We start from the raw sequence: 23,514 nt of genomic DNA, 5'->3' as shown, positions 1-23,514 counted from the left end.
ACATTTGCTTGCGTGACGGTGCAGGATTTGTTTCTCTGAAACCACATTGCTTACAATTCCCCTTCGTATGTACACTATCACGGCACCCTGAACATTTAGTACAAGGCCTGTACACAAATGTTGTTGTTTGTTATTCGCGTACGATTGCTCCGTGGTCTCAGAAAATTATTACCAGTGCTACCTTTACATGCTGAATTATTAATTGCTCGGAGTATCAAACGTACTATTGCAATGCACTTCTTCTTGGTGCTCCTGACTACCTGGCCTAGAGATTGCTAAGAGTCCAGGTTGCTACTGCTAAACTGACACGAAACAGATCCTGAATATCCCCGGCATCTAGTGCCCTCAGGGAACTCCATTGGCACCTCATGGATCAGAGGATTATATTTAAGTCCACGTGCATTGTGTTCAGGGCCCATAAGCAACCTATAATGTTGCAGCGTAGACTAAAAAGACATGCTCCCATAAGGCCACTGTGTTCTGCCACTTCTAACCTCATTCAGGAAAATAGATTCCAAAAGGTTCGACACGTGGAAGAGCCTTCTCAGTCAAAGCCGGACAACTGTGGAATAAACTCCTGCACTCTCTCAGAGCACATATAGACTTGCTGAAGTTTCAAATAGCATTAAAAACTTGGCTGTTCCCAAAATAATAAATTATGCCTGGTTTTTGCGTACCATTCTCGTCTCTCTCTCTCTCTCTTCTATACAACTCTTGCATTAGCACCAGGATACCAGTCTGGTCACAATGTGCCATAAAAAAATACATAACTAAATAAAATGAGGTGACATTACTATCACAAAGATAATAAACAATGTTGGCCCGGCTGAAGCATCGACGCGGAAGCTCGAATGACGTTATAAAAACACGCATTTCCATGCTCAAATTAGAGGAGCACTCTGCTGTCATTGAGAGGTCGACGCTGTGTCGGCGTCTCAGCCCAGCTGATTCCTGTTTACCCTCTGGGAGGAGGGATGTCCAACTGGTGACCAAGACAGGGACCTACATATGACTTCAGGTAATGGGGAGTTAGATCATCCAGTAGGGAATTCTTGGCAGAACACCCATCCTAGACAGCCAGGTTAGGGAGCGCATAGGAGTACTATACCCAGTACTTAAATGCATGCATATATACACTATTTTAGCACAAAAGTGGAATTGTTTATCCTTTCACTGTTCCTATACTGCTGGTCACTTATCTGCTTCTGTCTATTAATCATTGCAGCACATATATTTTATACAAGAATCCCAATGGATAAATAAATATTGAAATAACCCTTTTTGTATTTGAGTGTCTTTCTGAGTATGCACGAGTGACTGAGCGAAAAGGTTCTAGATCTGTTACCACGATTCCTTGGAGACTTGGGCTTGTCATGTTCTGAGGTTGCCCAATTCATTTGTTACCTTACCAGGTTTAGGGGTGCCTATGGGGGCACTGTGAGCTAGCAGGTCTATAGACCAGCATACCCTGAGGAGGTGCATAGAATCAGTCTGGCATCATCCCAGCGTTTTTGTTGTCCAACAAATACCAGTTCCTACTTAGAAAGCGGAAACTGTACGAAAGGGTGACTCCGGGGTGATTATTTTGATCCCACTAGGTATACTGACCCAGGCCTCTATTGTGCCAAACCATCCCCTCCAGGTGACACCACCTCTTAATACGAGGTCCTTATTCAAGCCAGAGCCTTTCACAAGTGGACTTACACAAGGCCCAAGAGAATGAGGATTTCCTGGTGTAAAAGCTCTCCTCCACACAGCGACCCCTCCAATTATTACCATGCCTACAGGCATGCTGAAGTCTGCTCCTGAAACATTCATGGAGCCGCTCAAAGTCAAGGTGGGGACTCCTTACATCAGAGGTAAGCTTCCCCAAGACTCCCTGGCAGTGCACACAGCCCGTAAGCGTGCCAATGCTCAGGGTACCGGTGATGCTCCACCCCTGGACAAGAAGAGCAGGACGATTGACGCAGCAAAAACGTGTCGCCGCCCAATTAGCCACCCATTGGTGTATCACTAATTCAATCGGACTGCTCTCCAGGTACAACTGGGCCCCCTGCGATGAAATGAAGGAGCCCATCCAATATATTCAGGGAGGGTATCGGAAACAAGGCCATGACCTTGACACAGAGAGAAAAATCATTCCCAACACAACTATTTGCTGTGCCCTAGCTGCCGCAGATGCTGTAAGCCACTAAATTAACTTGAGCTTACTGATCCGTCGCCATGCCTCATTAAGTATCTTTGGCTTTAAGCCAGAATTGCAACAGCGCCTTCTCAAACTGCACTTTGATGGGGAGCACCTCTTCAGACCGTAGGTTGACCAGATGCTCGAAAAAAAAGTCAAGAAAGACAGCCAGAGCCATGGGGTGCTCCAGACAGTATCCCTGCAGCTTCTATCGCAGGACCCAGTACAGTAGAAGTGCCATGTCCACATCCCCTGAAGGCTCTACCTCTTTCCAGAGCCAGCAGAGCAGGAAACCCCTTCACGGAGCTATGCTGGGGGAGAGGGGGTGCAGGGTTAGAGGAGTAACAAATCACATGGTAGAGGGTAGGGTGGTGGCACTAAAGCAGCCGCCCCCACTAAACACAAACTCGCTCACACTTCCCCTGACCACACTACACCTGTCGGGGGCGGACTACAGGGGTTTCTTCCGCGGTGGGTGGTAGTCACCTCAGATCAATGGGCCCTCACCATCGTAGAACAGGGTCACTGATGAACTTCACCACAACCCCACCAAGCTAACACACCCTCTCCCCTCTTTTCTGAACATCCGCATGTCCTCCAAGAGAAAGTAGAGGCACTCATTCAAAAGGGAGCCATTCACCCAGTGCCGCCACACCAGCGTGGCAAGGGAGTGTTCTCCCTCTACTTTCTCATTGTTAAGAAGGATGGGTCGATCAGGCCATTACTCTACCTCAGGCCCCTCAACAAGTACATCCTCTCACAGAACTTGCATATGGCGACGCTCCAGGATGTCACCCCACTGCTACAGCAAGGTGACTTCCTTCAACCTGAAGAACGCCAACTTTCACATCCTGATCCACCCTGCACATGGCCTATACCTTCAGTTTGTGGTAAATGGCCTGCATTTCCAGTTCAAATTGCTGCCTTTGTGGGTTTCCATGGCATCCAAGGGGTCACAGAGTGTCTTGCCATGGAGGCTACTCATCTCAGGAGGAACGCCGTCTAAGTGTTTCCTTATTTGGACAACTGGCTGATTAGCAGAGAAACCGAACAGCAGTGCTTAGCTGATACCCAGACAACCATAGACCTCCTATATGGCCTAGGGTTCACCATCAATACCAGAAAATCCCATTTCCAACCCATTCAAATCCAGCCCTTCATACAGGCAGTGCTCAACTCAGTCACCAGGAAAGCTTATGCCAGCCCTGCACAGGTCCAAGCTTTCCAATTGTTGCTCCCCCTTTTTCAGCCAGATTGCCAAATAACGAACTGCTATGCACCTTCTCGACATGATCGCCTCTTGTATTCCCATAGTTCCTGTGAGAAAGTGCCATCTTTCTTGCATGGTATGCCCCCACTTTTTGCTAAATTGCTGAATGTACTTCGATTGAGTGTACCCTGGGTTCCTGCCAATCAGGTGCCCAGGGCCTATGTTCCTTCCTTAAACCACACAAACTCCAAATTGGCAAACCCTAGCCACATGTCAGCCCCTAGTAAATGGTACCCTAGGTACCCAGGGCCTTGTGACCAGGGAAGGCCTCTAAGGGCTGCAGCACTCATTGTGCCACCCTCAGAGGCCCTGTACCCTTACACACACACACTGCCCTTGCAGGCTGAGTGTCTGGGTGCAGGACAAAACAAAGAGTCGACATGGCACACATCACTGTGTACCATGCCCATCACCTACACTGCCAAGGCATATGCCAGCCACCCCTCTAGCTGGGTGCATTACGCCTATGGTGTGGGCACAGGAGCAGGAGCCCTGTGCCCCTACAGTACCCGGGTCCATTCCTGGGCACTGTAAGTGCAGTGCTGTCATTTAAGGATACATGGTGCTGAGAGCTTGTCAAACACGAGCTCCACAGCACCATACTGGCAACACTGAAGCCTGGGAAGTTTGGTATCAAACTTCTCAGCACATTGAACCCACACTGATGCCAGTGTGGGATTTAATGTACTAAGCACCCCAGAGGGCATCTTAGAAGATGCCCCCTTACAGCTAACTTGCAATCCACGTCTGCTCTGAGGCTGCCCAGGCTGCCACACAGCAGACACGTTGCTGGACCCCTGGGTGGGAGAGCCCCTGCTCTCCCGGGCCTGCAACAATGCACATCCTGGGTGAGGTGAGAAATCTCCTCCCCCAGGATGAGCAAAGGGAAGCTTCAAAGGCATGCCGCCAGTTGGAGTTTCCCCAGGCCACTGCAACCCCCCACTCTGGCGGGAAGCTTGGCCGGAAACCCCATACAAGGACAGGGGATGTGCCAGCCTGCCCACCCCACCCCTCAGGTGGGGGAGGCGAGGTGAAGCACATCTCCGGGCTCTCGCCATCTTGAAGATGGGAGGCCCTACCCTATCAGGATTAGGCTACTGCCCCCCTCCCACAGGAGAGAGGCAGGATAGGGGGTGTACCCACCCCAGGACAAGGACCCATTGGTCCCTGGCCTTCACCTACCTGTAACGCCCCTAAATCTAGTATTTAGGGGCCCCCTGAACCTTCCTTCCCCAGATTCCAGATAGAAAAACGACAAGAAGAGCAAGAAGAACAAAGACCTGCCCTGCAGCTGCTAAAAAGAGAAGAAGACACCAACTGCTTTGGCCCCAGCCCTACCGGCCTGTCGACTCTCGAACCTGCACCAGCGCGGCATCCCACGTGGCCAGCAACCTCACCAACCCCGGAGGACCTGGCTACCCTTTAGCTCTAAGCCCCTGGGACTCCCACGAGTAGAGGCTCTACTCAAGAAACCTACTTGCTATCCCTGGCACCAGCCCGGGACCGCGGACCCAACACACTCTGCACCAGCCAAGCCTGGCCAGTGCCGGAGTGGACAAAGACCCTGAGGACGACCCCACGGCGACTGTGACCCCGAGTCCGGCACCCAAGGACCCCCCTCGACATCCCGGAAGAAGCCTGCAGCCTCAGAACCAAGTGCCACCCCAACCGCGATCAACCAGAGGGTAAGATTCCCGACGTCAAAAGGCACCCCTGCACCCGGCGCCCTGCGACCCCCTGTGCCCAATCCCGGGGTACCCACCTAACCTACAACTACCCAACTTACCTCTCGAAGTGGTGGTGGCACCTGAAACATCCTCGTCCCCGAGCCTGCAGCCTCTTTCCAAACCGGAACATTCCCATTGATTTCCATTGAGCGCCCTAAGGCTCAAAAGCACCCTGCACCCAGCCGCCCGAGTGGCCCTGGCAGTGCCCTCTCTACTCTAACCTACTTCCCCACTTGCCCTGAGTAAGTGACCAGGAGCCCAGCTCCCACAGCCGCGTGGCTTGCCAGACAGCAGCCACCAACCAAGGCCCCCCTATCCCTCATAGGATAACATTGGGCCCAACTCTCTCTGCACCCGGCCGTCCTGAAACCGCTGAGGGTGAACCAACTGTGCTTACCTGACACTGGGGGACCCCTGAGTCCATGCCCGGAATTTCAACATTACCAGTCAAGTACTTACCCTTAAACCGCTAACTTCATTTTCCTCATAGGGTAACATTGACTGGCTTTTTCTTCAAAAATCTTCTAAGTGTGAACTTTTCAAAACTGCAAAAATTCACCAAAAATCAGCCAAGTGACAAAAACGAATTTACTCACCTGCTCCTAGGTGAGCTCCCAGTGCTGGATCTTGGTGCCCAGCCCTGACTCTGAAAAGTGTTCACAACTATACTTACTTCTAACTCATTTTTCTCCCATAGGAAACCATTGTCTGCTTTTCTGTGAAATTTCTTCTAAGTGTCTACTTTTGCAAATTTGAAATATTCTTTTAAAATCGTACCATTTCTGCAAACGAAATTACTTACCTGCTTTTGATAAGGACCCCAGTCCTGGGTCTAGGCACCCAGTCCTGGATTACTAAAGTAACGATAAAGTACTCTACCTGCAATTTGAATTTCTTGCCATAGAGATCCATTGAATGTTTTCTGTGAAATATTTTCTAAGTGCTAACTTTTGAAATAGCTAAATATTATCTAAAAATCCTTACAGTTATTAAGTCGACTTTCCTCACTTGATTCTGAATACTGACCCCAGGCTGGTTCTAGGATCCAGACCTGGAATTCCAAAAGTAATCTGAAAAGTAATTTATTACAAATAACCTGAATTTACCATTGAGCTCAATGCATTGTTATGTTTAGGAAATAGGATTGTTTATTGCAACCAACTGTGACTGTTTTACAAATTTATTGCTTGAAACAAAAGTATTTATATTCAACCTCTCATCCTGAGAAAGTATATTTTTATCCCCTTGTGGTTCTAAAAATAAAACAAGCATATATTTTATATATACAAATCATTGGCCTAGAGTTCAGTTATTGAGTGTGTGAAACCATTTGCTGACTGAGTGTGTACAATAAATGCTTTACACTGTCCTCTGGTACTGCCTTACTGCTCGACCAAGCTACCACTTTTGAGAGTAAGGTCATACCTAACTTTGACCTCTATCAGCCTCTGGGGGACTGTGGACTCTGTACACCCTGTACCTATTAGGGAACAGTATATACAGAGCCACTTTCTCACATTGGTGGATCAGCGGTGGGATACAAACTTGCATTTGTTGGACTACTTGGTTACCATCTGATCACACGACAGAACTCTTAAAAATTGCCTTTAGAATTCTGATTGGTTTCTCCAAAATTACTAAAAGTCTTGCTAGGGCCTTGCTTAAGTCCCATTAGAATTTTAGAAAAATAAAAGTCACTATAGTCAGGGTAGAGGGTTAGAACTGTCAGGTTAGAATGTCTCAAACAAACCCAGCTATTAGTGATAATAATAACATGGACCTGGTGGAGGAGCTCGACCTCACACCTTACTTACACTTGTCTTTCAAGGAATTGAGGTCCTTATGTAAACTCAAAAATTTACAAATGGGTCAGCATCCATCCAAACAAGGGCTCCAGGAGCTCCTGGCTGAGTATGCTAAAGACCACCCATCTGAACATGGTGATGGCCAGTCAGATGAGGAAAGGGAAACAGGGGAGGAGGACAGCAACCTCCCCATACTATTCCCTAGGGAGGAGATGGCACCCATACCCTCCAACTCAAGACATAGCATCTGGGCACCTAGAGACCACACAGGTGGCTCTGGTCCCAGAGACAACACTGGGGGACCCCCCAGTGAAGAGGACAGCCTTGTGAGGCTGGCCAAAAGAATAGATCTAGAGTCCAGGCTGCTGGCTCTAGAAAAGGAAAGGAGAGAGATGGGTTTAGCACCCATCAATGGTGGCAGCAATAATAAAAACAAGGATAGGGAGGAAACTTCTGACCTTAAAATCCCCAAAGGGATTGTCCCTAAATTTGAGGAAGGTGATGATATCACCAAATGGTTCACAGCCTTTGAGAGGGCTTGTGATATCAGGAAAGTAAAGAAACCTCTCTGGGGGGCACTCCTGTGGGAACTGTTCTCTGGTAACTGCAGGGACAGGCTTCTGACCCTCTCTGGGCCAGAAGCAGGATCCTATGACCTCATGAAGAAAGCTCTGATTGAGGGATTTGGATTCACCACTGAGGAGTATAGAATTAGGTTCAGGGGGGCTCACAAAACCCAGACCCAGTCCTGGATTGATTTTGTAGATTTCTCAGTGAAGACACTGGATGGTTGGTTAGCTGGACATGGTGTGCAGGATTTTACTGGATTGTACAATTTATTCATGAAGGAACATATTTTGAGTAACTGCACAAATGAAAAGTTGCATCAGCATTTGGTAGACCTAGGTCTAATTTCTCCCCAAGAATTGGGAAAGAAGGCGGACCACTGGGTCAAGACTAGGGTGACCAAGACAACCACTGGGGGTGACCAAAAGAAGGTGGTCACAAAACCTCCCCAGGGGAAAGGTGGTGAGAATCCCCAAGATAAAAAGTCTGAGTCTTCCAAAGGGCCCCAAAAACCTGTTCAGGTGGGTGGGACCCAAACTACTCCCTATGTGCCCCAACCATATAGGGGGAAGAACTTTGATCCCTTAAAGGCCTTTTGTAATACCTGTAAGAAGCAGGGACACCTAACTGTATCTTGCCCCCAAAACAAAGCCCCTAAGGCACCCAGTACAGCCACTCCTGGGGCAGCAAGTATACAAATGGGATCAGAGGTGTACCCTGAGCAAATCTGGGAACACACTGAAGCAAGTTTAGTCTCCTTGGGAGAAGTGGAGTTTGCCACTGTGGCTGTGTGGCCCCCCAACTTGAAGAAATACTTACAGTACCCCTGGGTGAATGGAACTAGGGTAGAAGCTCTGAGGGATACAGGTGCCAGTGTCACTATGGTGAAAGACACACTGGTTTCCCCTGAGCAATACTTGATTGGGAAGTCTTACCCAGTCACCAACGCTGACAGTGTCACCACTAGTCATCCCATGGCCATGGTAACATTAGGCTGGGGGGGGTTACTGGCCTGAAACAGGTAGTGGTCTCTCCAAAGTTGCCAGCTGCATGTCTGCTTGGAAATGATCTGGAAACCTCAGCCTGGGCTGAGGTTGAGTTAAAGGCCCATGCAGCCATGCTGGGCATCCCTGAATTGGTGTGTGTGCAAACCAGAGCACAGAGCAAGAGGAAGGGTGAAAAAGTAGGTTTGGAGCCTGGAATAATGGCCCAACCAACCAAGAGGAAGGACAAGAAGACTGGGGGACCAGCTTCTGTACAGCCCAACACTCAGAACCCCTCTCCCCCTGGAGAGGATGTAGATACCTCTGAGGGAACTGAGTCCATGGAGCTTGACCCTTACCAGGTTGAACTCTTGGGCCCAGGGGGACCCTCTAGGGAAGAGCTGTGCCAGGGTCAGCGAGACTGTCCCACTCTTGAAAGCCTGAGACAACAAGCTGCTTCAGAAGCCAGGGGGGATGTCAGTGGTACCCACAGAGCTTATTGGGAAGAGGGATTACTGTATGCTGAGGCAAGAGACCCCACTCCTGGAGCCACCAGGAGGGTGGTAGTGCCACAGAAGTACAGAGAGTTCCTCCTAACTTTGGCTCATGACATCCCCCTAGCTGGACATCTGGGGCAATCCAAAACTTGGGAAAGGTTAGTGAGTCACTTTTACTGGCCCCAGATGCACCAAAAGGTGAAGGAGTTTGTCAGCTCCTGTGTTACCTGTCAGGCCAGTGGCAAGACAGGTGGCCACCCAAAGGCCCCCCTCATTCCACTACCAGTGGTGGGGGTCCCCTTTGAAAGGGTAGGCGTGGACATTGTGGGTCCACTCGAACCTCCCACAGCCTCAGGGAACAAATTCATTCTAGTAGTAGTGGATCATGCTACTAGGTACCCTGAAGCAATTCCACTTAGGACTACTACAGCTCCTGCAGTAGCCAAGGCCCTCCTGGGTGTCTTCACCAGGGTGGGTTTTCCTAAGGAGGTGGTTTCAGACAGAGGTTCCAACTTCATGTCTGCTTACCTAACACACATGTGGAAAGAGTGTGGAGTGCAGTACAAGTTTACTACACCCTACCACCCACAAACCAATGGCCTTGTTGAGAGGTTCAACAAGACATTGAAAGGTATGATCATGGGACTCCCTGAGAAACTCAAAAGGAGGTGGGATGTCCTATTACCATGCTTGCTTTTCGCCTACAGGGAAGTGCCACAGAAGGGAGTAGGTTTCTCACCCTTTGAACTTCTGTTTGGTCATCCTGTAAGGGGACCACTGTGTCTTGTAAAGGAGGGCTGGGAGAGGCCTCTTCAAGAACCCAAACAGGACATAGTGGACTATGTGCTTGGCCTAAGGTCCAGAATGGCTGAGTATATGGAAAAAGCATCCAAGAACCTTGAGGCCAGCCAGGAGCTCCAGAAGCACTGGTATGACCAAAAAGCTGCACTGGTTGAATTTCAACCAGGGCAACAGGTGTGGGTTTTGGAGCCAGTGGCACCAAGGGCTCTCCAAGACAAATGGAGTGGCCCTTACCCTATCCTAGAGAGAAAGAGTGAGGTCACCTATCTAGTTGACCTGGGCACTAGCAGGACACCCAAAAGGGTCATCCATGTGAACCGCCTTAAACTCTACAATGATAGGGCTGACATCACCATGCTGATGGTGACTGATGAAGAACAGGAAGCAGAGAGTGAGCCACTCCCTGACCTCCTATCCTACAGCCCAAAAGATGGGTCAGTAGATGGTGTGATTTTCTCAGACACCCTCTCTGCCCAACAGCAGACTGACTGCAAGCAAGTCTTGCAACGATATGCTAGCCTCTTTTCCCTGACCCCTGGTCTGACAAGCTGGTGTACCCATGATGTGGACACTGGTGACAGTGCACCTGTCAAGAACAAAATCTATCGACAGTCAGATCAAGTCAAGGAAAGCATCAAAGCTGAGGTCAGCAAGATGCTGGAGTTAGGGGTCATTGAGCCTTCAGAGAGCCCCTGGGCTAGCCCAGTGGTTCTGGTCCCCAAACCTCATCAACAGGGTGAAAAGAGAGAGATGAGGTTCTGTGTGGACTATAGAGGGCTCAACTCTGTCACCAAGACAGATGCTCACCCTATCCCAAGAGCAGATGAACTGATAGACAAATTGGGGGCTGCCAAATTTCTCAGTACCTTTGACTTAACTGCAGGGTACTGGCAGATTGGCATGGCCCCAGGAGCAAAAGAAAAGACAGCATTCTCCACCCCTGATGGGCATTATCAGTTTACTGTGATGCCCTTTGGGTTAAAGAATGCCCCTGCCACCTTCCAGAGGTTGGTGAACCATGTCCTGGCTGGGTTGGAGTCCTTTAGTGCAGCTTATCTTGATGATATTGCTGTCTTTAGCTCCACCTGGCAGGATCACCTGATCCACCTTGGGAAGGTTTTAGAGGCTCTGCAGAGTGCAGGTCTCACTATCAAGGCATCCAAATGCCAGATAGGGCAGGGCACTGTGGTGTACTTGGGCCACCTTGTAGGTGGAGGCCAGGTACAGCCCTTACAACCCAAAATCCAGGCCATCATGGACTGGATAGCTCCAACAACCCAGACCCAAGTCAGGGCATTCCTTGGCTTGACTGGGTACTACAGGAGGTTTGTGAAGGGGTATGGGTCCATTGTGACCCCCCTCACAGAACTCACCTCCAAGAAAATGCCCAAGAAAGTTAACTGGACAGTTAGTTGTCAAAAGGCTTTTGACACCCTAAAAGAAGCAATGTGCTCAGCACCAATTCTAAAAGCTCCAGATTATGCCAGGCAGTTCATAGTGCAGACTGATGCCTCTGAGCTAGGGATAGGAGCGGTCCTATCCCAGACCAATGATGAAGGCCAAGACCAACCTGTTGCTTTTATAAGCAGAAGACTACTCCCTAGAGAGCAGCGTTGGAGTGCCATTGAGAGGGAGGCCTTTGCTGTGGTTTGGTCCCTGAAAAAGCTGAGGCCATACTTGTTTGGCACTCACTTCCTAGTTCAAACTGACCACAGACCTCTCAGATGGCTAATGCAGATGAAAGGGGAAAATCCAAAACTACTGAGGTGGTCCATCTCCCTACAGGGAATGGACTTTGAAGTGGAACACAGACCAGGGACTGCCCATGCCAATGCAGATGGACTTTCCAGGTTCTTCCACTTAGACAATGAAGACTCCATAGGACAAGGTTAGTCTCATCACCTTTCGTTTGGGGGGGGGGTTGTGTGAGAAAGTGCCATCTTTCTTGCATGGTATGCCCCCACTTTTTGCTAAATTGCTGAATGTACTTCGATTGAGTGTACCCTGGGTTCCTGCCAATCAGGTGCCCAGGGCCTATGTTCCTTCCTTAAACCACACAAACTCCAAATTGGCAAACCCTAGCCACATGTCAGCCCCTAGTAAATGGTACCCTAGGTACCCAGGGCCTTGTGACCAGGGAAGGCCTCTAAGGGCTGCAGCACTCATTGTGCCACCCTCAGAGGCCCTGTACCCTTACACACACACACTGCCCTTGCAGGCTGAGTGTCTGGGTGCAGGACAAAACAAAGAGTCGACATGGCACACATCACTGTGTACCATGCCCATCACCTACACTGCCAAGGCATATGCCAGCCACCCCTCTAGCTGGGTGCATTACGCCTATGGTGTGGGCACAGGAGCAGGAGCCCTGTGCCCCTACAGTACCCGGGTCCATTCCTGGGCACTGTAAGTGCAGTGCTGTCATTTAAGGATACATGGTGCTGAGAGCTTGTCAAACACGAGCTCCACAGCACCATACTGGCAACACTGAAGCCTGGGAAGTTTGGTATCAAACTTCTCAGCACATTGAACCCACACTGATGCCAGTGTGGGATTTAATGTACTAAGCACCCCAGAGGGCATCTTAGAAGATGCCCCCTTACAGCTAACTTGCAATCCACGTCTGCTCTGAGGCTGCCCAGGCTGCCACACAGCAGACACGTTGCTGGACCCCTGGGTGGGAGAGCCCCTGCTCTCCCGGGCCTGCAACAATGCACATCCTGGGTGAGGTGAGAAATCTCCTCCCCCAGGATGAGCAAAGGGAAGCTTCAAAGGCATGCCGCCAGTTGGAGTTTCCCCAGGCCACTGCAACCCCCCACTCTGGCGGGAAGCTTGGCCGGAAACCCCATACAAGGACAGGGGATGTGCCAGCCTGCCCACCCCACCCCTCAGGTGGGGGAGGCGAGGTGAAGCACATCTCCGGGCTCTCGCCATCTTGAAGATGGGAGGCCCTACCCTATCAGGATTAGGCTACTGCCCCCCTCCCACAGGAGAGAGGCAGGATAGGGGGTGTACCCACCCCAGGACAAGGACCCATTGGTCCCTGGCCTTCACCTACCTGTAACGCCCCTAAATCTAGTATTTAGGGGCCCCCTGAACCTTCCTTCCCCAGATTCCAGATAGAAAAACGACAAGAAGAGCAAGAAGAACAAAGACCTGCCCTGCAGCTGCTAAAAAGAGAAGAAGACACCAACTGCTTTGGCCCCAGCCCTACCGGCCTGTCGACTCTCGAACCTGCACCAGCGCGGCATCCCACGTGGCCAGCAACCTCACCAACCCCGGAGGACCTGGCTACCCTTTAGCTCTAAGCCCCTGGGACTCCCACGAGTAGAGGCTCTACTCAAGAAACCTACTTGCTATCCCTGGCACCAGCCCGGGACCGCGGACCCAACACACTCTGCACCAGCCAAGCCTGGCCAGTGCCGGAGTGGACAAAGACCCTGAGGACGACCCCACGGCGACTGTGACCCCGAGTCCGGCACCCAAGGACCCCCCTCGACATCCCGGAAGAAGCCTGCAGCCTCAGAACCAAGTGCCACCCCAACCGCGATCAACCAGAGGGTAAGATTCCCGACGTCAAAAGGCACCCCTGCACCCGGCGCCCTGCGACCCCCTGTGCCCAATCCCGGGGTACCCACCTAACCTACAACTACCCAACTTACCTCTCGAAGTGGTGGTGGCACCTGAAACATCCTCGTCCCCGAGCCTGCAGCCTCTTTCCAAACCGGAACATTCCCATTGATTTCCATTGAGCGCCCTAAGGCTCAAAAGCACCCTGCACCCAGCCGCCCGAGTGGCCCTGGCAGTGCCCTCTCTACTCTAACCTACTTCCCCACTTGCCCTGAGTAAGTGACCAGGAGCCCAGCTCCCACAGCCGCGTGGCTTGCCAGACAGCAGCCACCAACCAAGGCCCCCCTATCCCTCATAGGATAACATTGGGCCCAACTCTCTCTGCACCCGGCCGTCCTGAAACCGCTGAGGGTGAACCAACTGTGCTTACCTGACACTGGGGGACCCCTGAGTCCATGCCCGGAATTTCAACATTACCAGTCAAGTACTTACCCTTAAACCGCTAACTTCATTTTCCTCATAGGGTAACATTGACTGGCTTTTTCTTCAAAAATCTTCTAAGTGTGAACTTTTCAAAACTGCAAAAATTCACCAAAAATCAGCCAAGTGACAAAAACGAATTTACTCACCTGCTCCTAGGTGAGCTCCCAGTGCTGGATCTTGGTGCCCAGCCCTGACTCTGAAAAGTGTTCACAACTATACTTACTTCTAACTCATTTTTCTCCCATAGGAAACCATTGTCTGCTTTTCTGTGAAATTTCTTCTAAGTGTCTACTTTTGCAAATTTGAAATATTCTTTTAAAATCGTACCATTTCTGCAAACGAAATTACTTACCTGCTTTTGATAAGGACCCCAGTCCTGGGTCTAGGCACCCAGTCCTGGATTACTAAAGTAACGATAAAGTACTCTACCTGCAATTTGAATTTCTTGCCATAGAGATCCATTGAATGTTTTCTGTGAAATATTTTCTAAGTGCTAACTTTTGAAATAGCTAAATATTATCTAAAAATCCTTACAGTTATTAAGTCGACTTTCCTCACTTGATTCTGAATACTGACCCCAGGCTGGTTCTAGGATCCAGACCTGGAATTCCAAAAGTAATCTGAAAAGTAATTTATTACAAATAACCTGAATTTACCATTGAGCTCAATGCATTGTTATGTTTAGGAAATAGGATTGTTTATTGCAACCAACTGTGACTGTTTTACAAATTTATTGCTTGAAACAAAAGTATTTATATTCAACCTCTCATCCTGAGAAAGTATATTTTTATCCCCTTGTGGTTCTAAAAATAAAACAAGCATATATTTTATATATACAAATCATTGGCCTAGAGTTCAGTTATTGAGTGTGTGAAACCATTTGCTGACTGAGTGTGTACAATAAATGCTTTACACTGTCCTCTGGTACTGCCTTACTGCTCGACCAAGCTACCACTTTTGAGAGTAAGGTCATACCTAACTTTGACCTCTATCAGCCTCTGGGGGACTGTGGACTCTGTACACCCTGTACCTATTAGGGAACAGTATATACAGAGCCACTTTCTCACAGTTCCCCATACCAGGTCACATGTGCGCCTGTTACAAGAGTGCCTAGCTTCACAATGGTCTCAAGCCGAGGGTCACTGGAAAGATGTAGAGTTGATCTGGGGCCGCAAGCACTGCTCGCTGAAGTAGTGGAACAGCAACAATTTGTTACAGGGACGTCATTTTATCAACCTAGTTATGCAAGTGACCATCGCAACGGACTCTCCCTCACATGGTGGGAGGCGAATTTGCAGGAGTTGATGGTTCAGTGTATGTGGCCACCCTATCAAAAGGATCTCCACATCAACTACCTGGAGCTGATGGCCATTTAGTTGGCAAAGCATTCGTCTGTCACCTACAACACAAAGTGGTCCTCATTCGCACGGACATCACAGCCATATTTTTCAAGCAGAAGTATTGAGGACACACTCACCACAATTGTTAGCATTAGCACAAGGCATCTGGCAGTAGCCACTCCAACACAGAGTCAATCTACTAGCACAAGACTCACCGGTAGTGGAAAACGACTTTGCAGACCTACTCAGTATGATGCAGCGACAAGTCCAGGAGTGGGCACTCCACCCCCAAGTCCTACTCCCATACTTCCATGGTTTGAGGTTTCCCAGAAGTAGACCTCTTTGCCACTGTCAGAAATGCAAAATGCTCAAGCTTCACATCTAGGTACCAACACCCACACTCCATGAGCAAAGCACTGTGAACTGGCCTGCGATATTTGCCTACCCTTTTCCAACTCTCCCGTTTGTGGTTTGGAGTCAAAGTCTTCTTCGAAGAAAAACAAGTTTTACTCATCCCAGCCCAACACTAAATGGCAGGAATATGGACAGCATGTAAATCTAATGCACTACATGCCACAAACCGATGTGTACAGTGCAAGTAACATTTTCTCTTTTACCATTTCTCACTTCCCGGGTCCACAGTTACATCGTTTTGCGTTATTTAACAGCTCCAGGCATTAAGGCGCAGAGTCGATAGTCAAACTTTATTCACTCTTTGGGAGTCTAAAATACTGCTCTCCAAAATACAACACAGCACTCAAACACCCCTGCCCCTCCTTTCACAGGTTGCGGACATTGGAAAATGCATTTCATTATACACCTCTTACCTTCTGGAAAGATAAGGATGGGCAGTTTGCTTTTGTCTTCAACGTGATCGGTCAACCTGCAGAGTACAGGGAGGAACACAGCTGGATGAGATCAGATATGTGTCAACTACTTGCCAAAGCAATATCAGTAGAATCACCAGAATCACTAGATTTTTGCTGCTAGTTCACCCACCTGCTGACCGTGAGAACTGAATAAAAGACAACGCAAGTCCCTAATATTCTACACACTCATCAACCACGGTTTGATTTTAAATCCCCAGAAGCTTCACTACGAGTTTTGTTAGTGATTAGCATAAGCGAGTGTTGGAAAAACTTTGGAAATTATGGAGGAAGAGATGATCAGAGTAGAGATCTGGCAGAAACAGCGACGTAAAACTGCTATTTAACAGTAGGACTCGACGGGTGACAAGCAAGCACCCCACTATGGCTAGAGTTGTTGGTCTGAAGTAGACTGAGGCAAGATTTTCGCTACGCCATCATAACATTGTGTAGTTCAGAGTATTCCTTAATTAAGCGAATATCCAATGTGTGTACAAGTTTTAGCACAGGAGCAAGGGAAAAATGCAAAGGACCAGGACATGAGTGACTTCTACGCAGCACTTTTTATGGCGTTTTTTTAAAAGCATTACATGTATGCATGTGTTGTGCATTTTGTGTTAAACAGCATTAAATGCCTTGTTTGTATTTCGTGTAATTTCACAGAACGTTTGACGAATTTCAAATATTTACATAAAAGGAAAAACACACCATTTTCACACAGTCCTTGGAAGTACAAAGAGTTTAAGCTTTGCACGTGCACCTCTGACTGCTGCTATCTACCCAACATAGGCTGCACAACCATGAAAAACACATTCTCAAAAGGACTGATGTTGAGTTGGCTCCGTTACCTTTTGGCCACAAGATGGCGATCTTTCACTTCGGAACGTTCGAACCAAACATGGGGACAGGCCTTCACCATGGCTCGCTGGATCACCCCCATCAGCCCACCATGAATCTGACCCACCTAAAGCCAGAAGGAAATAAAACCTTAGACACAAGAGAAAATAAAAAGGCGGCACACTCAATCCGTATTTCAGGAGCGTTTGTCATAAAATGAGGGAGACACCTTCGCCTGCTTGAAAGAAACAAGTTTGCACATTGGGAAGGGTTTTAAGACTAACTTGTAAAAGGTTCTTGCGTGCACAGCTTCTGTGGAAATCATAAGGGCCACACAGTAACAACTAGAAGTTAAGTGCTTAATGTTTGATTTGGAAACAGCATTTATCACAGCCATTACCACGCAAATTGTTACCAGGCATATACCTTTACCACGCATGCCTTTACAACGAAAATGTAAGTTTCACAGGTAAGGGTGTGTGTTTGTAAATATATATCAATATCACTGAAAAAAACCAAAGGTTACAAGGACGTTAAAGTTAGGTTCATGTCTTACCCACACAAATCCATAGAAATTAAGCAGTTATAGTTTAACGTAAGTATAACTATAACTCGTGGCGTACAGTTACTTAACTGCATGAGTTCTAGTTTCTTCAGATAAGTAGAAATAGAACTGCTGAATTTCTATGGTTTTGTGTGGGCAAAATGTGAACTTAACTAGAAAAGTCCCTGTAATCTTTGGATTTTCTGTGACGTTCTATGGCTTTTCTAACGTAAAGTAATATATAATTACTGTACGTTAATCCAACCACCACATGCAGTAAACTGGGAGGGGGATTTGAATTTGAACGGGTGTATTCTTTTTTTTTTCCATTGTGCCTCAGTTGTTTGATTTGTTCAACATTCCGTCCAGCATTTGTTTGTGCAGCATTTTTCGCCCTAAGTGGGATGGGTCTGCCCAGACATGGTTCCTTTGCTCGCTGTGTCACTCGATTCAAGCTAGCCTGGATGATGAGGGATGATACCCCAAAACCGGTCCTAAGATGCTTGTTTCCGGGCCAGGGAGGACCTGGCTTGGCAGTTCAAAATGGACAGTTCCCATGAGGAGCAGGGTCAAGACTGATTTGCATATGGCTGGGTTCAAACTGGGGTGGCATGGTGAGCAAAAGAACGATGGATTTAACCCAGATCTCTTGACTGGGAGTGAATGTTTCATTTGTTCAGCATCCCACCCATCATGTGTTTGCGCAGCATTTGTAAAGTTACTTAACGGCATGAGTTATAGTTGATTTAGATACGTATAACTATAATTGCTGAGTTTCTACCTTTCTGCAAAATTTGCTGTAAATCCATTCAGTGGTTCAGGCTGTAGTCGTGTTCAAAAACTGCAATATCCCCAGACATATTCCATGGGGAAGAAGGGTCCCTTTGTTCTTTGCCTCCGCTTGACAAATCGCCCCAAAACTTTCCAGACAGCAGCTTAACTGGTGTACTGGTTTTAAAAATTTCGTCAAATGGCACCAAAGTTATTAGCAAAGTAAAAAAATGTTTCGTATATAAGAAAAGTTAGTCTAAACTATAACTACCTATCGCCAGCAGGATTGAGGGGGATATATATATATATATATATATATATATATATATATATATATACATATACATCCATCAAAGTTTTGCGTGAACCTCTGCTCATTCCGCGGCGGCAGGCTTCTGGCGAGGTCACAAGCCTCTCAACACACACACTGTCAAGAATTCCTGTCATGCGAGGGGAGGAAAACGGTAACCAGCGTAAACGGACTACATCTCCCAGGATGCTTAGCGGTTGAGAGGTTATGTAAACAGGAGAGCTGTTACATAACTCAAGGAAAACACGCCCTTATGTAAACAGGAGAGCTGTTACATAACTCAAGGGAAAACACGCCCTTATGTAAACAGGAGAGCTGTTACATAACTCAAGGAAAACACGCCCTATAAAGGGAGGAACCGGGAGGTACAAGGCTGTCGGATATTGTGTTTACACTGACGTACCTGCTTCGTGAAGAGCAGTGTTCCGGAGTGGTGCTCCAGTAAGGCAAGAACGGAGGTAGGTCGAGTCGTTACTCCCTGGGCCGTGTCTTGCCCCATCGTCACCTGTGAAGGACCCGGAAGCTCTACCGGTCAACCATTGAGCTTCGCTTTTTGACTCGGCTGAGTCAAAGCGCAGTGGCGCTTTTGCTGGTTGGAGTCGTAACTCCCAGCCCGACCAGAGATACAGGGACTGCCAGCTGTAACGCACACCAGGAGGTGTTTGCCGCGTTACAGACTCGGAAGTCCACAGGATCGATCGAGCGGCTGCTCTCGGTTCAGTCTTCTTGCTTTTGATTGGGGTATCGGTGACGCATCACCAGGAGGTGACTCCGCGTCCCGGTGCAGTCTGAGGAAGAGGTTGAGCGGCTGCTCCCTTCAGGTAGAGACCCCGGCTGGGTGTTTCCCTGACTCCTCGATTCTCCCCAACACTCGTCGTGCCCCTCACAGCCTACCGATTGGCATTGTCGGCCATTTCATTTCTGCCCTCTGTTGGCATACGCCGGGATCGGCGTATATGCAGAGGACGGTTAGGACCATCCGTGCTGTGGGCTGGTAACGTACTTAGCCTGGAGGATTCCAGTGACTATAACTTTTGTTTATTCGTTGTATTGTTTTGCCTTCATTAAAATAACTAACCCTTCACAAGTGGTTGCGTCCTCATTATCGTGTCTGTTAAACGATCCTGGGACGTTCAGGGCGTTACAAAATATCCGACCGTAATAACACTAACTGTCTCCCGGTCGATAACAGACATGGCAACACTTGATGATGTGCTGGCTGCTTTAGCGACCGTGCAAGTTGAAGTGGCTGCCTCTAGGCAAGAAACAGCCGATGTAAAAGCCAGACTGGATGCTATCCAATTGGACCCGCTCACGCCCAGCACCTCCCTCACGAACCAGACCCCTGCGGTAGTAGTGGAAATGCCGGTAGCCATCCCCTTGGCAACACCAGAGAGGTACAGTGGGGATCCTAACACAGTGCAGGTATTCCTCACACAAGTGGCGCTACATTTATCGTGCAAACCAAAGGCGTTCCCCACGAGTCAGGCTCGTGTGGCTTTCCTTATTTCCTATTTGGCTGGAAACGCGGCACAATGGGCCGTACCTCTGGTGAGCAGGGACGACCCCATCTTATGTGATTGGGGTGCTTTTCGCGAGGAATTCCTGAAGGTATTCGACAGAAGGGCTGACTCGTACACGGCGGACCGTGAAATGCTTGAGTTGAGACAGGGATCCAACGACCTGGTGCAGTATCTCAACGCGTTCCGACGGCTAGTTGCGGAAACCAAGTGGCCTGTTGCTAAACAGACGGCGCTCTTCCATCACGGGCTGTGCGATGAGCTCAAAGACGCCGTGGCTCATATTGACCCTCAACCCAAGACATGTGAGGGCCTTATCAACCTGGTATTACGGCTGGAACATAGGCTGAGTGAAAGAAAAGGGGATCATGGGAGAAAAGGAAAATCCCTTCCATCCTATGTGACGGTGGGAAGTCCTGAAACTTCCACCGCATCCAAGGGAGAACCCATGGACATCGGCGCAATACGAGCGAGCCTCACAGCCACGGAGAAAGAGTCACGCCGTAAACAAGGATTGTGCCTATATTGTGGCAAAAAAGGCCACTACGTACGTGAATGCCCTGCCAAACCGAAGACGTCACGTTATCGGGCCAACCGGTCGGTAACAGCCGTGGTGGACATACCGGCGGAAAACTAGAGGACTCCCAGACCAAAGAAGGGGCATCTCGGAGTCACTCATCCATCCCTTCACTCTCCAACTCGGTCACTAAGGGACACCGACACCTGTTTCTCACGGTGCACGTGGGAGTGCATGACCAGTGGATACCCGTTGTGGCCATGGTGGATTCAGGGGCCACTGGCATGTTTATGGACCACAACGAGGCATGCAGGCTAGGGCTAGTGCTTCTTCCCAAAGCTGTACCCGAAGACGTCTATGCTGTAGACGGAAGGCGATTGGTGACGGGGCCCATCGGGCAGCACACGGGGGTCCTTCCGATGAGATATGGGAGGAACCATTTGGAACAAATCGATTTTAACATCATCCGAGCGCCCCAATATGGCGTCATATTGGGATTGCCGTGGCTACAGAAAAACAACCCCTCTGTGGATTGGCCAACACATCGCGTCGAAATGACGTCACCGTATTGCATCCTGCATTGTGGAAAAAGAACGGAATCCCTTGACGCAGATGAGAGCGGGAGTCAGACGGTGGCTACAGCGGCAGAAAAAGATGTGGCTCTCCCCCAGGCTTATCACAGTTTTGAGGATGTATTTGATGAGGTGAAGGCGGACGTGCTACCACCACATAGACAGTTTGACTGCCAGATCGACCTGGTGCCAGGGGCCAGCGTTCCCAGCGGCAGGCTGTATGCCCTGACGGAGCCTGAAAACGTGCATCTCCGGGGGTACCTGGATAAACTCCTCAAGCTAGGATTCATCCGCCCGTCCAAGTCTCCGGCCGCCTCGCCACTCTTCTTCATCCCGAAAGCTAATGGGGAGCTGAGAGCCTGTGTGGACTTTAGGGAATTGAATGCGATAACCATAAAGAATCGGTACCCCTTGCCTCTCATCAGTGTACTGCTGGAACAGGTCAAGAAAGCTCGTATCTACACCAAGTTGGATTTGAAAGGGGCATACCATCTGGTGCGCATGAGGGACGGAGACGAGTGGAAGACCGCCTTTAAGACCAGGTTCGGCCTTTTTGAGTACCTCGTCATGCCGTTCGGTCTGTGCAACGCCCCGGCAGCCTTTCAGTACTTTTTGAATGAGGTATTCAGAGAGGAGTTGGATATCTACGTGGTCGTATATATCGACGACATCCTCATCTACTCGTCCAGTGTGGAGGAGCACGTACACCACGTCAATGCTGTGCTCCAAAAGCTGAGGGAAAACAAGCTGTTTTGTAAACTCAGCAAGTGTGACTTCCACGTCACGTCCGTGGAATTCCTCGGAGTGATGCTGAGTCCAGAGGGACAGGAGATGGCAGAACGAAAGATCAAGGCGGTGAAAGAATGGCCGGTGCCCCAAAGCGTGAAGGACGTCCAAAGTTTCATTGGCTTCGCCAACTTTTACAGGCGGTTTATAGATGGATTTTCAGGATTGGTGGCCCCAATCACACAGCTACTGAGGAAGTCCAAGGAGTTTGTCTGGTCCCCTGAAGCGAACACAGCCTTTGAGGCCCTGAAAAGCGCCTTTGGTAAGGCGCCGGTGTTGGCTCACCCCGATCCGGATCTCCCCTACGTGGTGGAAGCGGACGCTTCGGATGTGGCGCTGGGGGCTATCTTGTCCCAACGCAACCACGACACAGGGGTGCTTCATCCCGTTGCGTACATGTCCCGCAAACTCAACGACGCCGAACGCAACTACCATATTGCGGAGAAGGAGCTTCTCGCAATCAAGGACGCCTTCACCGAATGGAGGCATTGGTTGATGGGGGCAAGACATGTGGTATTGGTGTACACGGACCATCGGAATCTACAGTTCATGACGGCCACAAGACACCTTTCTCCCAGGCAGCTGCGGTGGATGATCTTCTTTGCGGGGTTCAACTTCCGCATCACATATCGGCCGGGGACGGAAAACCGGAAGGCGGACGCCCTGTCCCGTCAATCTGCAGTTAAGGAACCATTGCCTGCGACCGAGCGTTCCATCATTTCCCCGAGGATGGTATTGGGGGTTATCCAACCGGATACTTTCCTGAGGGGAATAAAGAGAGGGATCAGGTCATTCGCATGGCGGAGGTGGCTCCTCCGTCACAGAGAATGGCAGCTGAAGGACGGGATACCCCTGAAGGGCAGGTGCCTCTTGATACCCACGCCTAGGCTAAGGAAACAAGCATTCATCTGGTGCCATGACTCTCCATGCGCAGGTCATTTGGGCTTTGAAAAAACGGTGGCTAGCATGGGACGGCATTTCTGGTGGCCAACCATGAGAGTGGATGTCAGGAGGTGGGGACAGGAGTGTCCTACGTGTGCTACCATGAAGGCCGACCATGGCCGAACCCAAGGGCTCTTACATCCACTTCCGACCCCGGATAGACCATGGGATAGCATATCACTGGACTTCGTGGTGGGCCTACCGGTAGACCAGGGGATGACGGCAATACTGGTGGTGGTGGATTACTTGACGAAAATGGGGCACTTCATCCCCTGCAAGAGAGTCCCTACGGCCGGGGAATTGGCGTCACTACTCCTAAAGAATGTGGTACGACTGCATGGATTACCTGGGGTGATCGTGTCGGACCGGGGGTCGCAGTTTACTGCGCAATTCTGGAAGACTTGGTGCACTGCGCTGCATGTTAAGACCGCCCTGTCCACCAGCTACCACCCTCAAACGGACGGCCAAACCGAGCGCCTGAACCAAACGCTCAAACAGTATCTGCAATGTTTTGTGGACCAGGGAAGGGAAGAATGGGTCGACTTGCTATGGGTTGCAGAGATAGCCTATAACAACGCCACTCACAGCTCCACACAGTCATCTCCGTTCTATAGCAACTAT

The 23,514-nt window shown here is 49.4% G+C and overlaps 1 protein-coding gene across 3 annotated transcripts in view; it reads right to left on the bottom strand.

The window, feature by feature from the left end:
- Positions 1 to 23,514, bottom strand: part of GPAT4 (glycerol-3-phosphate acyltransferase 4) — a 280,405-nt gene that overhangs the window by 54,009 nt on the left and 202,882 nt on the right. For all 3 annotated transcript variants that reach the window (XM_085634041.1, XM_085634039.1, XM_085634040.1), the window contains 2 exons: positions 16,943 to 17,058; positions 16,056 to 16,111 (listed from right to left, as the gene is read on the bottom strand). In XM_085634041.1, the coding sequence (XP_085490167.1) occupies positions 16,056 to 16,111; positions 16,943 to 17,058 (172 nt within the window). The remainder of the gene's footprint in view (positions 1 to 16,055; positions 16,112 to 16,942; positions 17,059 to 23,514) is intronic.

Source organism: Triturus cristatus, chromosome 11 (genome assembly GCF_964204655.1).
Source record: "Triturus cristatus chromosome 11, aTriCri1.1, whole genome shotgun sequence".
In the NCBI taxonomy this organism is placed as follows: domain Eukaryota; kingdom Metazoa; phylum Chordata; class Amphibia; order Caudata; family Salamandridae; genus Triturus; species Triturus cristatus.
The sequence above is the reverse complement of the archived record's forward strand: the minus strand, read 5'-3'. Positions and strand labels throughout refer to the sequence as shown.